This window comes from Psammomys obesus, unplaced genomic scaffold (assembly GCF_907164565.1).
Source record: "Psammomys obesus unplaced genomic scaffold, mPsaObe1.curated_primary_1811, whole genome shotgun sequence".
Classification (NCBI taxonomy): domain Eukaryota; kingdom Metazoa; phylum Chordata; class Mammalia; order Rodentia; family Muridae; genus Psammomys; species Psammomys obesus.
The window spans coordinates 23,224,115-23,237,067 of record NW_026596064.1 but is presented as its reverse complement, the minus strand read 5'-3'; the positions used below and the strand labels follow the sequence as shown (position 1 = coordinate 23,237,067).

General features: G+C 44.0%; 1 protein-coding gene across 2 annotated transcripts in view; it reads right to left on the bottom strand.

Moving 5' to 3' along the window:
* The window catches only part of Ccdc80 (coiled-coil domain containing 80), a 44,650-nt gene extending 32,036 nt beyond the window's left edge, over nt 1-12,614 (bottom strand). Inside the window, exons 1-3 of one of the 2 annotated variants that reach the window (XM_055625072.1) lie at nt 12,461-12,614; nt 11,898-12,372; nt 9,605-11,481 (exon numbers count right to left, since the gene is read on the bottom strand). In XM_055625072.1, the coding sequence (XP_055481047.1) occupies nt 9,605-11,470 (1,866 nt within the window). In that variant the 5' untranslated portion in view covers nt 11,471-11,481; nt 11,898-12,372; nt 12,461-12,614. Of the gene's footprint in view, nt 1-9,604; nt 11,482-11,897 lie in introns of both variants that reach the window. The other variant, XM_055625071.1, reaches the window with a different exon arrangement.
* Between the last annotated feature and the right edge of the window lie 339 nt (nt 12,615-12,953).

Genomic DNA, 12,953 nt, shown 5'->3' with positions numbered 1-12,953 from the left:
CCTCCCCTGCATGGCAGCTTCTCCCACAGAGCTGTTGCCCAGGGAGGTTTTAACTCACTGAGGGAGGTGATGTTCATGTTGCATGATTCACCCCCTGGCTTCTGGCCTTGCAGGCACTCTCCCAAGGCTTAAGGGTCCTCTTTACTCTTGTTATCAGACCAAAATCAACCATAAAATAAAAGCAACTAAATCAACAAGATAGACAAACCCTTAGCCAAACTAAGTAGAAGGCAGAAAGAAACTATCCAAATCAGCAAAATCAGAAACAAAAAGGGAGATATAACAACAGACACCAAAGAAATCCAATCATTTGGTCTTACTACAAAAGCCTATATGCCACAAAATTTGAAAATCTAAATGAAATGGCAATTTTATTGATAGATTCCATTTACCAAAATTAAAACAATATCAGGTAAGTAGATAAATAATCTTATATACCAGAAGGAAATAAAAGCAGTCATCAAAAGTCTCCCTTCCAAAAAAGGCCAGGGTCAGATGGTTTCAGCACAGAATTCTACCAGACCTTCAAAAAAAAGCTAATTCCAATTCTCTTCAAACTATTCCACAAAATAGAAGCAGAAGGAACATTATCAAACTCATTCTGTGAAGCCACAGTCACCTTGATACCAGATCTTATTGCAGAAGGTTGTGAGCCACTGTGTGGTTGCTTGGAATTGACTTCAGGACCTCTGGAAAAGCAGCCAGTGCTCCTAACCCCTGAGCCATCTCTCCAGCCTCCCACCTTGATCACAAAGACCCAACAAAGAGAGAGAGAGAGAACTGCAGACCTGACTTGCTTATGAAAATTGATGCAAAAATACTCAATAAAATGCTTGCAAACCGAATCCAAGAACACATAAAAGATATCATCCACCATGACCAAGTAGGCTTCATCCCAGGCATGCAGGGGTGGTTCAATATACGGAAATCCATCAATGTAACCCACCATATAAACAAACTGAAGGAGAAAAACCACATGATCATCTTAGATGCCAAAAAAATCATTTGACAAAATCTAACAACCATTCATGTTTAAAGTCTTTGAGGGATCAGGGATACAAGGCACATAACTAAACATATGTGAAGACATATATAAACTAAACTAAACATAGTAAAGACAATATACAGCAAACCTATAGCCAACATCAAACTAAACAGTGAGAAACTTAAATCAATCCCACTGAAATCAGGGACAAGGCAAGGATGCCAACTTTCTCCATATCTCTTCAACATAGTACTTTAAGTCCTAGCTAGAGCAAGACAACTAAAGGAGATAAAAGAGATACAAATCAGAAAGGAAGAAGTGAGATGACATGATAGTATACATGAGCGACCCCAAAAATTCAACCAAAGAACTCCTTCAGCTGATAAACACCTTCAGCAAAGTCGCTGGATACAAAATTAACTCAAAAAAAAAAATCAGTAGTCCTCCTGTATACAAAAGACAAAAGGGCTGAGAAAGAAATTAGGGAAACTATACCCTTCACAATAGCCACTAATAAAATGAAGTATGTTGGTGTGACTTCTAACAAAGCAAGTGAAAGACCTGTTTGAAAAAACTTTAAGTTTCTGAAGAAAGAAATTGAAGAAGATATCAGAAGACTGAAAGATCTCCCATGCTCATGGATTGGTAGGGTTAACCTAGTGAAAATGGTCATCCTTCCAAAAGCAATCTACAGATTTAATGCAATTTCCATCAAAATACCAACACAATTCTTTTTTTTTTTTTTACTTTTTTTTAATTAATTACAGTTTATTCACTTTGTATCCCCTCGTACCGACCTCCCTCCTCCCCTGCCAATCCCACCATCCCTCTTCCCAACTCTTGTCCCTCTCCCAGTCCACTGATAAGGGAGGTCCTCCTCCCCTTCCCTCTGATCCTAGTCTATCAGGTCTCATCAGGAGTGGCTGTATTGTCTTCTTCTGTGGCCTGGTAAGGCTGCTCCCCGCTTGAGGGAAGGTGATCAAAGAGCAGGTCAATCAGTTCATGTCAGAGACAGTCCCTGTCACCATTATTATGGAGGCCACTTGGATACTGAACTGCCATAGGCTACCTCTGTACAGGGGTTCCAGGCTATCTTCGTGAATGGTCCTTGGCTGGAGTATAAGTTTCAGAAAAGATCCCTGTGCCCAGACTTTTAGCATCTGTCGCTGTCCTTGTGGCACTCCTGTCCTCTCTAGGTCCTACTATCTCCTGCTTCTTTCATAAGATTCCCTATACTCTGCCCAAAGTTTGGCTATGTGTCTCAACATCTGCCTCGATACCCTGCAGGGTCGAGCCTTTCAGAGGCCCTCTGTGGTAGGCTCCTTCCTTTTCTCTGTTTTCTGCCTCCTCCGATGTCCATCCTCTTTGCCTTTCTGACTGGGGATTGAGCATCTTAGCCTGAGTCCTCCTTCCTAATTAGCTTCCTTAGGTGTACATATTTTAGTATGTTTATCCTATATTATATCCAACACAATTCTTTACAGACCTTGAAAGAAAAGTTGTCAACTTCATATGGAAAAACAAAAAACCCAGAATTGCTAAACGATACTGAACAACAATAGAATATCTGAGGCTATCTTCATCCCGCATCTCAAGCTGTACTACAGAGCAATAGTAATAAAAACCGCATGGTACTGGCATAGAAGCAGAATGGTGGATCAATGGAATTGAATAGAAAACCCAGAAATAAACCTACACAGCTATGGATACTTGATGTTTGACAAGGAAGCCAAAACCATCAATGGAAAAAAGACAGCATCTTCAGCAAATGGTGCTGGTCTAACCGGATGTCTACGTGTAGAAAAATGCAAATAGAACCATATTTATCACCCTGCACAAAACTAAAGTCCAAGTGAATCAAATACCTCAACATAAAACCAGACACACTAAATCTGTTACAAGAAAAATTGAAAAAGGTCCTTGAACTCATTGGCACAGGAGACAACTTCCTGAAAAGAACACCAACAACACAAGCTCTAAGATCAACAATCAATAAATGGGACCTCATGAAACTGAAAAGCTTCTGTAAAGCAAAGGACACTAATCAGAACAAAAAGACAGCCTACAGACTGGGAAAGGATCTTCACCAACCCTATATCTGACAGAGGGCTAATATCCAGAATATATAAAGAACTTAAGAAGTTAAAAAGGAACAAATCAAGTAATCCAATTAAAAATGGGGTACAGAATTTAAACAGAGAATTCTCAGTAAAGGACTATTGAATGGCAGAGAAACACTTGAAATTCTCAACGTCCTTAGCCATCAGGGAAATGCAAATCAAAACAACCCTGAGATTTCACCTTACACCCATCAAAATGGCTAATATATGTGACAATATATTGTCATGTGACAATATATGCTGGAAAAGATGTGGAGAAAGGGGAACCCTTCAACATTGCTGGTGGGAATGTAAACTTGTACAACCACTTTGGAAATCAATCTGGCGATTTCTCAATTAGAAATACTGCTTCCTCAAGATCCAGCTATACCACTGTTAGACATATATCCAAAAGATGTTCAAGTATACAACAAGGACATTTGCTCAACTATGTTCATTCCAGTTTTATTTGTACTAGCCAGAAGCTGGAAACAACCCTGATGTCCCTCAACAAATGAATGGATACAGAAATTGTGGTATATTTACACAATGAAATACTACTCAGCAATGAAAAACAAGGAAATCATGAAATGTGCAGATAAATGATGGGAACTGGAGAAGATCATCCTGAGTGAGGTATCCCAGAAGCAAAAAGACACACAGGGTATATACTCACTCATAAGTGGATATTAGATATATAATATAGGATAAACATACTAAATCTGTACACCTAAAGAAATAAAGCAGGAAGGAGTGAAAGGGTTAGACTAACTTTGTAAACTGTATGTCTTCTAAAGCCTATAGTTTTGAGTTTTAGGTCCAGGTTAAGCTAAAGCCTCTTAGTACCTTTCCAGAGAATGGAGAAATGTGACCCTATCTGTGAGGACAGATATATTTAACAAAAAAAAAAAAAAAAAAAAAAAAAAGGCAAGCAAGCAATGACCTTCACTCAGCAAAAAGAAGGACCAGACCCTTGTCTTTGAGATAGTGTTTCTTAGCAACGAACCCAGACTTCTTCTGAGTAGCTTTTGACCTGCAGCCAAAATTCCGCAAACCCTAATCTTCAAGGATGAGCTAACCACCCCCACCTTAAATTACAGCTGCATCCACACTTGGCAGGACTGGCCAAGCTTGACTAACCAATTATCTTACTTTATAGTTTCCTCATCCAATCCTAAATTGCCAAAACTGCAACTTCAAATTTCCCACAATTTTTCTTTTAAAAACCCAAAGGCCTTTGTCTCCCGGTGCCACTCTTTGCTGACCAGCAGGGGTGACCCATTGTGCAATGGTTAATAAACCTCTTGCTTTTGCAACGAGTCTTGGTCTGGGGAAGTTTCTGGGAAGGGCTCGATCTTCAAGTCCTGAGGTGTGAGACCCCAGGTCTTACAGGAGGACTCTCGGTAAGATGATGAATCCTCACTCAGAAAGGCAAATGGGACAGACATTGGAAGAGGATGAAAACAGTGAACAGGACAGGGTCCTACTACAGAGGGCCTCTGAAAGATTCTACCCAGCAAGGTATCAAAGCAGATGTTGAGACTCATAGCCAAACTTTGGGCAGAGTACAGGGAATCTTATGAAAGAAGGAGAAGATAGAAAGACCTGTAGGGTTCAGGAGCTCCACAGAGATCAACAGAACCAAAAAAATCTGGGCACAGTATTTTTTTTCTGAGACTGATACTCCAAACAAGGACTATGCATAGAGATAACCTAGAACCCCTGCACTGATGTAACTCATGGCAGCTCAGTGTTCAAGTGGGTTCTCAGTGTTCAAGGGGCTGTCTCTGACATGGACTCATTGGCTGGCTCTTTGATCACCTCCCCCTGAGGGGACAGCAGCCTTACTAGGCCACAGAGGAAGACAATGCAGTCAGTCCTGATGAGACCTGATAGACTAGGATCAGAGGGAAGGGGAGGAGGCCCCCCCATCAGTGGACTTGGGGAGAAGATGAGGGAGAGAGGGTGGGATTGGGAAGGGACGAGGGAGGAGGCTATAGCTGAGATACAAAGTGAATGAACTGTAATCAATTTAATTTTAAAAATAAATACAAGTAATTTTAGGCAGAATGGCTTAGGGGAAAAGGTGAAGTCCACTATCAAAGAACTGACATTTTTGTTTTAGCTCAGACCCTGGATAGCCTGTGCCCTCTCACCCTTGTCATCTTTGCAACGGACAAACCTCTGTGAAAACTTCATAAAGTCTTGAGCATTGAGCAATATGCCTAGATAATATGGGCTATGCATCCAAGCACAAACATGTCTGTTGCTTTTGACTTCTCTTCTACTTGCTGTATTTGTCCATGTTCTCCAGCCTCCTACACCTTCCCTATCACCATATCTCAAATTCTTACTGCTTTTATTACAGTTCTAATTGTCCTCACAGCTCACATAGAATTTTGTATCATACACACACACACACATATGTATATATATATATATATATGTATATGTATATATATATATACACACATATGTATGTATATATATATATATATATACATACATGTGTGTGTATGTGTGTGTGTGTGTGTGTGTGTGTATGTGTGTGAATATATATATTTGACATCAAATTCCTTAAGGCACTGAGGTCTCAACCTCTGTCCCTGTCCAGTGATCCATATTGACTTGACTACACTCCTCAAGCTTACAGAGATCAATCCATCCATATAAGGGGCAGGAGGAACTCAGAAACATGGGGATCCCTGACCATGACAATCTAGACAGAGCCCATAAGCTAGATGAAACAAAACCTTCTCCCTAAGCAAATGGAGTTTGCACAGGGAAAGGGGAGCAGCTGATCACCTGACACATCAAAGCTTGTCCCTGTGTGTTGACAGTGTTGACATCTCTGTGGCCTCCATTTTCTAGCTTGGCAGCATTTCCTACAGTGCTTAAAGTGGAAACTGTTTTCAGGTTTCTCTTCCTAGAAAGAGCACCATAGCACTCCTCAGTGACTGCCCCTGTTGTTTGGCCTCTTGCAAGCTTGATGGAGGTAACTCTGGGCATGTGTCATGAATTTACAGTGTGCTGTGATCTTATTTGTGTTTCTGTCCCAATGGTATGTTGAGTCAATGAATCACAGAGGAGAATAAAGCCTGGTTGTATAAGTAAGGGGAGCAAACAAGAATCAGAAGACACGGGGGGGGGGGAGTTTTGAAATATTTTTAAGTCCCTTCTTAGCCTAAGCACTATGTTAGGCTCAAAATATTAGATCTTAAAAGAATTCCATAAACCAACTTTCTGCCTTGTAAAACAGAACCTTAACTCCATTTCTAAAACTAAACCACGAAAGTAGATTGTCATCTCAATACCCTGGTCTTTCCAACAGTGTTGAAAACATAAGCCAGCTTAGATTATAGGAGAATCCATGGCCAACGAAAGCTGAGAACTGAACTTGAATTCATGCAGTTCAGCATATCGAAGCTCCCTGTGAGCTGACAAGTAGGTGGGTCGCACAGTCCCCAAATAACAACTGTCTATTACCTATCCTCCACAAAGACCAACGTTTCAGTGATGAACAGCATTCCCCAACTCTGTAGCCATTCCCAAATGGACATCAAGCAGTCTAAAGGAATAGGGAAATGGATTTAGTCAACTGTTCTTCGCCACCTGCCTGGGTAACAAGGGTCAAGCTGTGTAGTAAAGGCAGTAGCTCCACATTTGCACTTAGTACAAAATGTGACTGTTTCTTCTCTTGTCTCAAATGCTCAAAGTTCAAAACAAAGTTCTTCCAATATGTATTATTTCTCTACTATATGTGGGGCTTGTGGTCTTTGTTACATAATGACTACATGCCTTTGGTGAACATCTCAAGTAATCAAAACTTCTGTGTTCTCAATGGGGAAAGGGGTTGATAAATCATTCCTTGTAGGAATTGTGAGAACTAAACCACACAGTTTCAATAGACAGTCTTACCTGCTCTTTTTAACAAACCAAGAGGCAGGGAGCTCAAAGGATGGAGCTCTGGCCTAAGAGGGGGACACCTGGATCTATCTGCAATGCACTTTAGAGGCCTTGAAGAAGCCATTTGCTCAACCACAACTTACACGGTTGCTGCTAGGGCTTCCCTAAGTAATTGGCTAAGTAGCAGCTATGGGATGTTTCACATTGAAAGAATGGTATGAATGAGCACAAAGCACCAGGGGTTTTACAATAGAGCCAGGGATCCGGTTACTGAAAAACTGGAGAAATGAGCCAGAAAGTCCACACCATTTCTTGGAGTGCAGCCCCACTCACACATTCAGCACACCAGGTTAAGTAGAGGGTAGAGAGAAGTAAACGTTCTCTGCCATACTTTAACAGCTCAAGACTGCCAAGCCTTAAAGAATGCTGATTGCGTCACCACACTTCCTGAATTTCATCCGCTGAGTTCGGTGGGAAAAGTGAGTGGAAAGCGATTAATGCTCCAGTCATTAATCCAGAAGCTTTGTTTTGATATCGTGGTAGCTCCATCTTGTCTTCTCTACCCCATTCTTTCTTCATTCATCATTTGCACTTCAGAAAACACGCTGGTGATATGATCAGCTAGTCACACACAGGACTAACAGACTGAACTGTATCCTGATAGGATTTTCTTTCTCATAACAAACCTGATTCTCTGGCTAGCTCCAAAGAGCCAACATAGGCAGAAGCAATCCCAGCTGGTTTCGGTTTTGCCTCATGTGACATCAGCAGAAGCTGGCCTCTGAGTTTCATTTGATAACAATTTATGATCAGGGATACTGTTAAAAGCAGAGAAGCCCCAGCTGGACATTCCAACTCTAACAGAGAGAGCAAGGAACAGGCCCGAGAAGCCAAAGGCTCAGCTAACATGGAGATAAAGTATGAAAACCCCATTCTTTTGAATTACCCGCTTGGGGCAATGAGAGTATTTGTCAGGCTGGTGCACAATTACAATCCTGACATTTCACCCTTGATTACTTCTTTCTGTCTTTAAAATCTAGCCATGAGGAACGCTCTGCCTGTTGTTGGCTAAATGGACAGAACTGAGTGAGGGGATACTCTAGTGGGCTAGGCAAAGTCCCAGGTACTCGGAGAGCAAAGCAGCCAAAAAGTTCTGCTTTCCAATGCCCCCCAGGAAGCAGGTTGGCTCTGTGGATCTAGGACAAAACATTCAGGTACCAACCAGCTAGAGTTGTACTTTGAAATCAGTGATTCTTATGGCACTAACTGGAACAGTTCCATTCCAGTTTATGGAGTCTGATAATATACAAGCAGCTGTTAAATGACTTTAACAAAGAGCCTATCATCTGATTACCTAACTTTGTACAGTCACTTGAAAACTCTGGTTTAAAATGACCTCAACCTACAGAAAGTAACAAAGGGAGTCTCTCTCTCTCTCTCCCAGAGCTAAGGTTTTCTTTTAATCTCTAACACCACTATTGATAGAAATGAAAAGAAAATCCAGGACATGCTCCAGAACAAATTCCACAAAGGCATCGGCCCTAGTTAACATTTTAAATGTTCATTTAAAATTTTTCAAACCACAAGAGATACATGGTCACCAGAGTCTCCCTGCTCAGGTCAAATTTAGGCCACTTTGGAGAAACTAAAGGACTCTTGAGAAATGCCCTAGAGAGGAGTGCCTGTCTGGCTTGCAAGATGGATGGATGCAGCTAGGAGTCAGCACCTGTGTTTGGGAGAATGGGCATGGTCACAATGGCTTGCCATGGCTCCCCAAACAGCATCCAGGAAAAGTCTCACCCAATATGAACTTCCTGGTTTTTTGCTATGTATTATGTGTAACATGTTAAACTTTTCCTTGGCTGCCTGGACTAATATTGTGCTGTTAAGAAGGCAGGGTTGGGGCAGGAATCTTGGAGGAGTTCTGAAACATGGGTACATGCAGGAGGTGTCACAGACAAGAGCTGTCGCTGTTCTGTCCTTGATGAGGAAAGACCTTTCATTTAGGATTGGCTTGTTCCTGCCCAAAGCTTTCTTTTAATTTATCTAGATCCTTTTACCATTTTACAGACAGTGGCAAATAATGCCCAAAGAGAAGGTTCCTGAAATGAATGACCACATACTCAACACTAGTGGTACTCTGAATACCAGGCAAAACAGAGAAAGGCTTGCATATCTCCTTTCCCCAACGTGGGCACACACACTCGTTTCCAAAACAGCCTCAGGAGAAACTGACATCTGACTCCAAATTCATACACACCTCTGGGGCACTAGAAACCAGAGCAAATAACTCAGTCTGCATGCCATCCTGGGATTCTTTCTGCTCTTTGTTTTTTAATAATTGGAACAGTGGTGGAGGAGGCAGCCTTCCTGGAGAGAAGATATTTTTTAAAAGTGTCTCTGAGTTTCACAACCACCAACTCACCGTGTAGACCAGAAATCCATCTGCCTCTGCCTCCCAAGTGCTAGTATTAAAGGCATGGCCCCAACCTTTTTCAATGTGAGTCAGGCTCAGCCCCAGCCTGTCGTCCAAGATGTGATTTTAAGACACACAACAAACACATCAATGCCCCAACCACAGAAAACAGGGGAAAATGGCAAAGAAGTTACTTACGAGGAGTCTTCGTTTGCCTTCGAAAGATCCCAGCAGGTCTGTCACTGACTTCTTGGGGTTTGGAGTGAGATGCTTGGCTGTGGGTTTCTGATGGCCATCCTGCTCTGTCTTGCCCTTTTTCTTCTTATTCTTTTCTTTCTCCTGTTTGCTCTTTTTCTCAGCTTTCTTCATTTGCTTTTCACTCTTGAGTAGCTTGTCTGGTTTCACACTCTTTCCTTTTTTTTTCTTCTCCTTCTCAGGTTTCTCGAGCTTTTCATGCTTTTTCGACTCCTTGGCATTCTGGGAGGGAATGTTGTCCACCTGTAGCTCCTCCTCCCCAAGAGGGGTGGTGGGCCGGCCGAGGTCGTACTTAGCTTCATACTCATTGCTGAGAATTTTGTCCTTCTTTTTGGGCAGCTTCCCCTTGGCTGGCTTGTGAGGACCTGGCACCACATTTGGGTCCTGAGGGCCATGTTCTCGTCTGTCTGTCCGGTTGTCTCGGAAACGGCTGGTGCCCACAACTCTTGTGCTAGCCTCCCAGAGGGTGGTAGGTGGCATGGTGGTGATACTCCCATAGTTGGTGGCTTTGCTGGGCCTCCTAGTGGCCTGTGGCTTCTCTCTCTGTTGCTCCTTCCGAGGATAGAGCTGCTCTGAGACCGTGGGGCCCCTGGCAGTGGTTACCTCCGCTGTTGCAGAGGGTCTGTGGGAGACTGAGAAAGGATTCAGCCGGGATGTCCAGGGCCTCTGGGTGGCTGGATAGGCCGTCGTGGTTGTAGATCTTGCAGCTACTGTCACCACCCGGGATGTGGCCCGAGTGGCTGTTGTGACTGGAGCAGGAGGAAGGGTGGTGGGTCTCGCAGTTGGGGGAGGCTGGGGAGTGGCTGCCTTGGTGGTGGCCAGTTTTCTCTGAGGCTCTCTGGTGGGGTGGACTTGTGCTCTCCTTGGGTCCTCTTTCCTCTTCTCACTGCCCAGGCCTGTGCTCCCTGCTCCTCTGCCGCCATTGTTCCCTTCCTGGACCACATGACCCTCTAAGCCCGAGGTCTTACACTTTTGGACAAAACCCTTCTGCCTGATCTTCTCGATCCTGCGGATGGGGCCCTGGTCAATGACCTCATACATGGCTTCCAGCCTGACCGGGTAAGGGTAGCGCTCTTCCACCTGCAGAGTCTTCTTTAACAGCACCATGCTAAACTTGCCCTTCTCCAGTTTCAGGAAGCTCATCAGCTTTGGGATGAGATTGGGGTCCAGAGGCTGCTCCAGGATCTGGCCCTCACTGGTGATCCTCCGTACCTTGCCCCCTTCCTCTCCTGCCTGGTGGAACAGCACGATCTGTTGGATGTGCCTTTCAGCCAGCTCACAATACACATCGTCCTTCAGGAGGCTCATCATGAGGCGGTAGTAGCCTTCTGAGGCATGCGGGGCTGAGATGACCCACACCCTGTTCTTTCCTGCAAAGCTGGCCAGGATATTGGGAGAGCTGGACCCAGAGGGGAAACGCAACATTCTTGACCGAGCCGAGGACCCCTCATCTCGGACCATCTCACGCGGAGAACTCCTAGCTATCAGTCTGGACTCAGGTCTGACTGGGACTCCATTGATACCTGAGGAGGCTGGCCTTGCTGTCGGGGATGCTAATCTCAACACAGGTATGCGCTTCCTCCTCTGTAGAGGCTGAGGGTTTGGTTCTTCCTGAGCGGATTTCTCAGTTCCACGAGACTGCCCAGCATGCCTCAGATACTGAGCTGACCTACTGCTGATTGGAGAAGCCAAAGGTACTTTCCGCCCTGTGTGGCTGCCGCTCTCCAAGGCAGGGGAATGAGAGTCTGATCCACACACCAGCCACATGACAAACAGCATGGTGAAACGGGGTCCCATTTTCCACATCATTGTGTTATCCACTTGGGGATGCAAAGGGGTCGTAATAAAGAAAATAAATATGTGAAAATAAAAATAAAATGGGAAGAAAGAAAAAAAAAGAAAAATCATTAACTGTAAACAGAGCTGTGCACTATCTATTTTGGCCTGGGGGTAGGGGGAAGGGGTAGCTAAAGAAGAAAAAGAAGGGAGAGCAGAGGACAGAAAACAGTCTGAGTGCTCCTTTCAAGCTGCTGTGATTGTCAGTGCCTGGTCGTTAAGCAGGAAATCCAACTTTGCCTCACGGGGCAGCAGGCAGGCTAGTTCTGCCTCAGCCATGCTCGGAGACGCACCAGGCACCGTGTAAACCAAGCATCGCAATCATAACAACATTCACACCTCGTTTCTTCAGACAAGCAACAAGAAAAGAAGCAGCAGAGAGCAAAGACTGCACACTTACATTGTGGTTCATGGAGATGGAGTGTAGAGGCTTTCCAAGGAAACTCGCAGGCTGGTCCCGAGGACAGTTTCCTAGATGAAGTCGGCTCCTTCCAGCCCTCTGTCTCCTTGTGGAGGGTGAGCAATACAAAAGGGCTGTGCTGCAGCTCGTGTTTGTGAAGCAGCTCCAGGGAGCCCAGCCTGAGCTGATTCCTTTTCTTTCTGGCTGCGTCTTTTTACCTTCTGGTCCAGTGGGATGAGGTGAAAGTTGCTGTCCTTGGGACTGTTTGTATCTCCATTTGTCTGCAGTTTCTCTCGGGTCTGTGTGTGTTGGTCCTTTGCTGCCACAGGGATTTTCCTTAAAGTGAATTCCTAGAGATTTCTGAATCTTCCCCTCTGAGGAGTTCCAAGATCTTTCTTATCACCCTTTCCCTGAAGTCTGGCTGAGTCCCTTTGTTTCCGGGCATAAAAGCACTGGGATTAATATGTTTTCCAGGCTGAGGGAAAACAGAGGAATGTGAATGTGAAAAAAAGGGACAATTTCTCCCTTTCCCTTCGGTCTCTCCTCCCTTTATTTCTCCCCACCTTTTTTCTCTTCTTTTTCCTTCTCCTTCTATATCTTCTTCCTCATCTGGATTCCATCCCAGAAATGTCACGGCTACCTTAGGTTTGCTCCAAACCAAACTCAAACAACAGCAGCCACTGGAAATCACGAAAACTTCACTAAGAATTTAACAGATCAGCAAAACACGCCTCCTTCCCATTTCAGTAGAGTCAGTGAACCTGGTGAGGAAGGAAAAGGCTTCGCTAGGGCTGGGAAAAGTTTTGAAACTCTACACATCATCATAAATCACTTCAGAATAGGATGACTGAGGACTTAACCCTTTCTAAACCGAGCTGTGGGGCAGCTTCCCTCCCAGTGGATTCTCACACTATGGTGTGAAAGGGGGAAATCCTCATATTTCTCCATCGGGCTTGTTTTCTTAGAGACAGCTGCTCATTTGGGGCACAGAACTTGGCATCACATATCCAGACAGTATGCATCTATTTATAGTTCCATGGATGTATTTTTATCTCT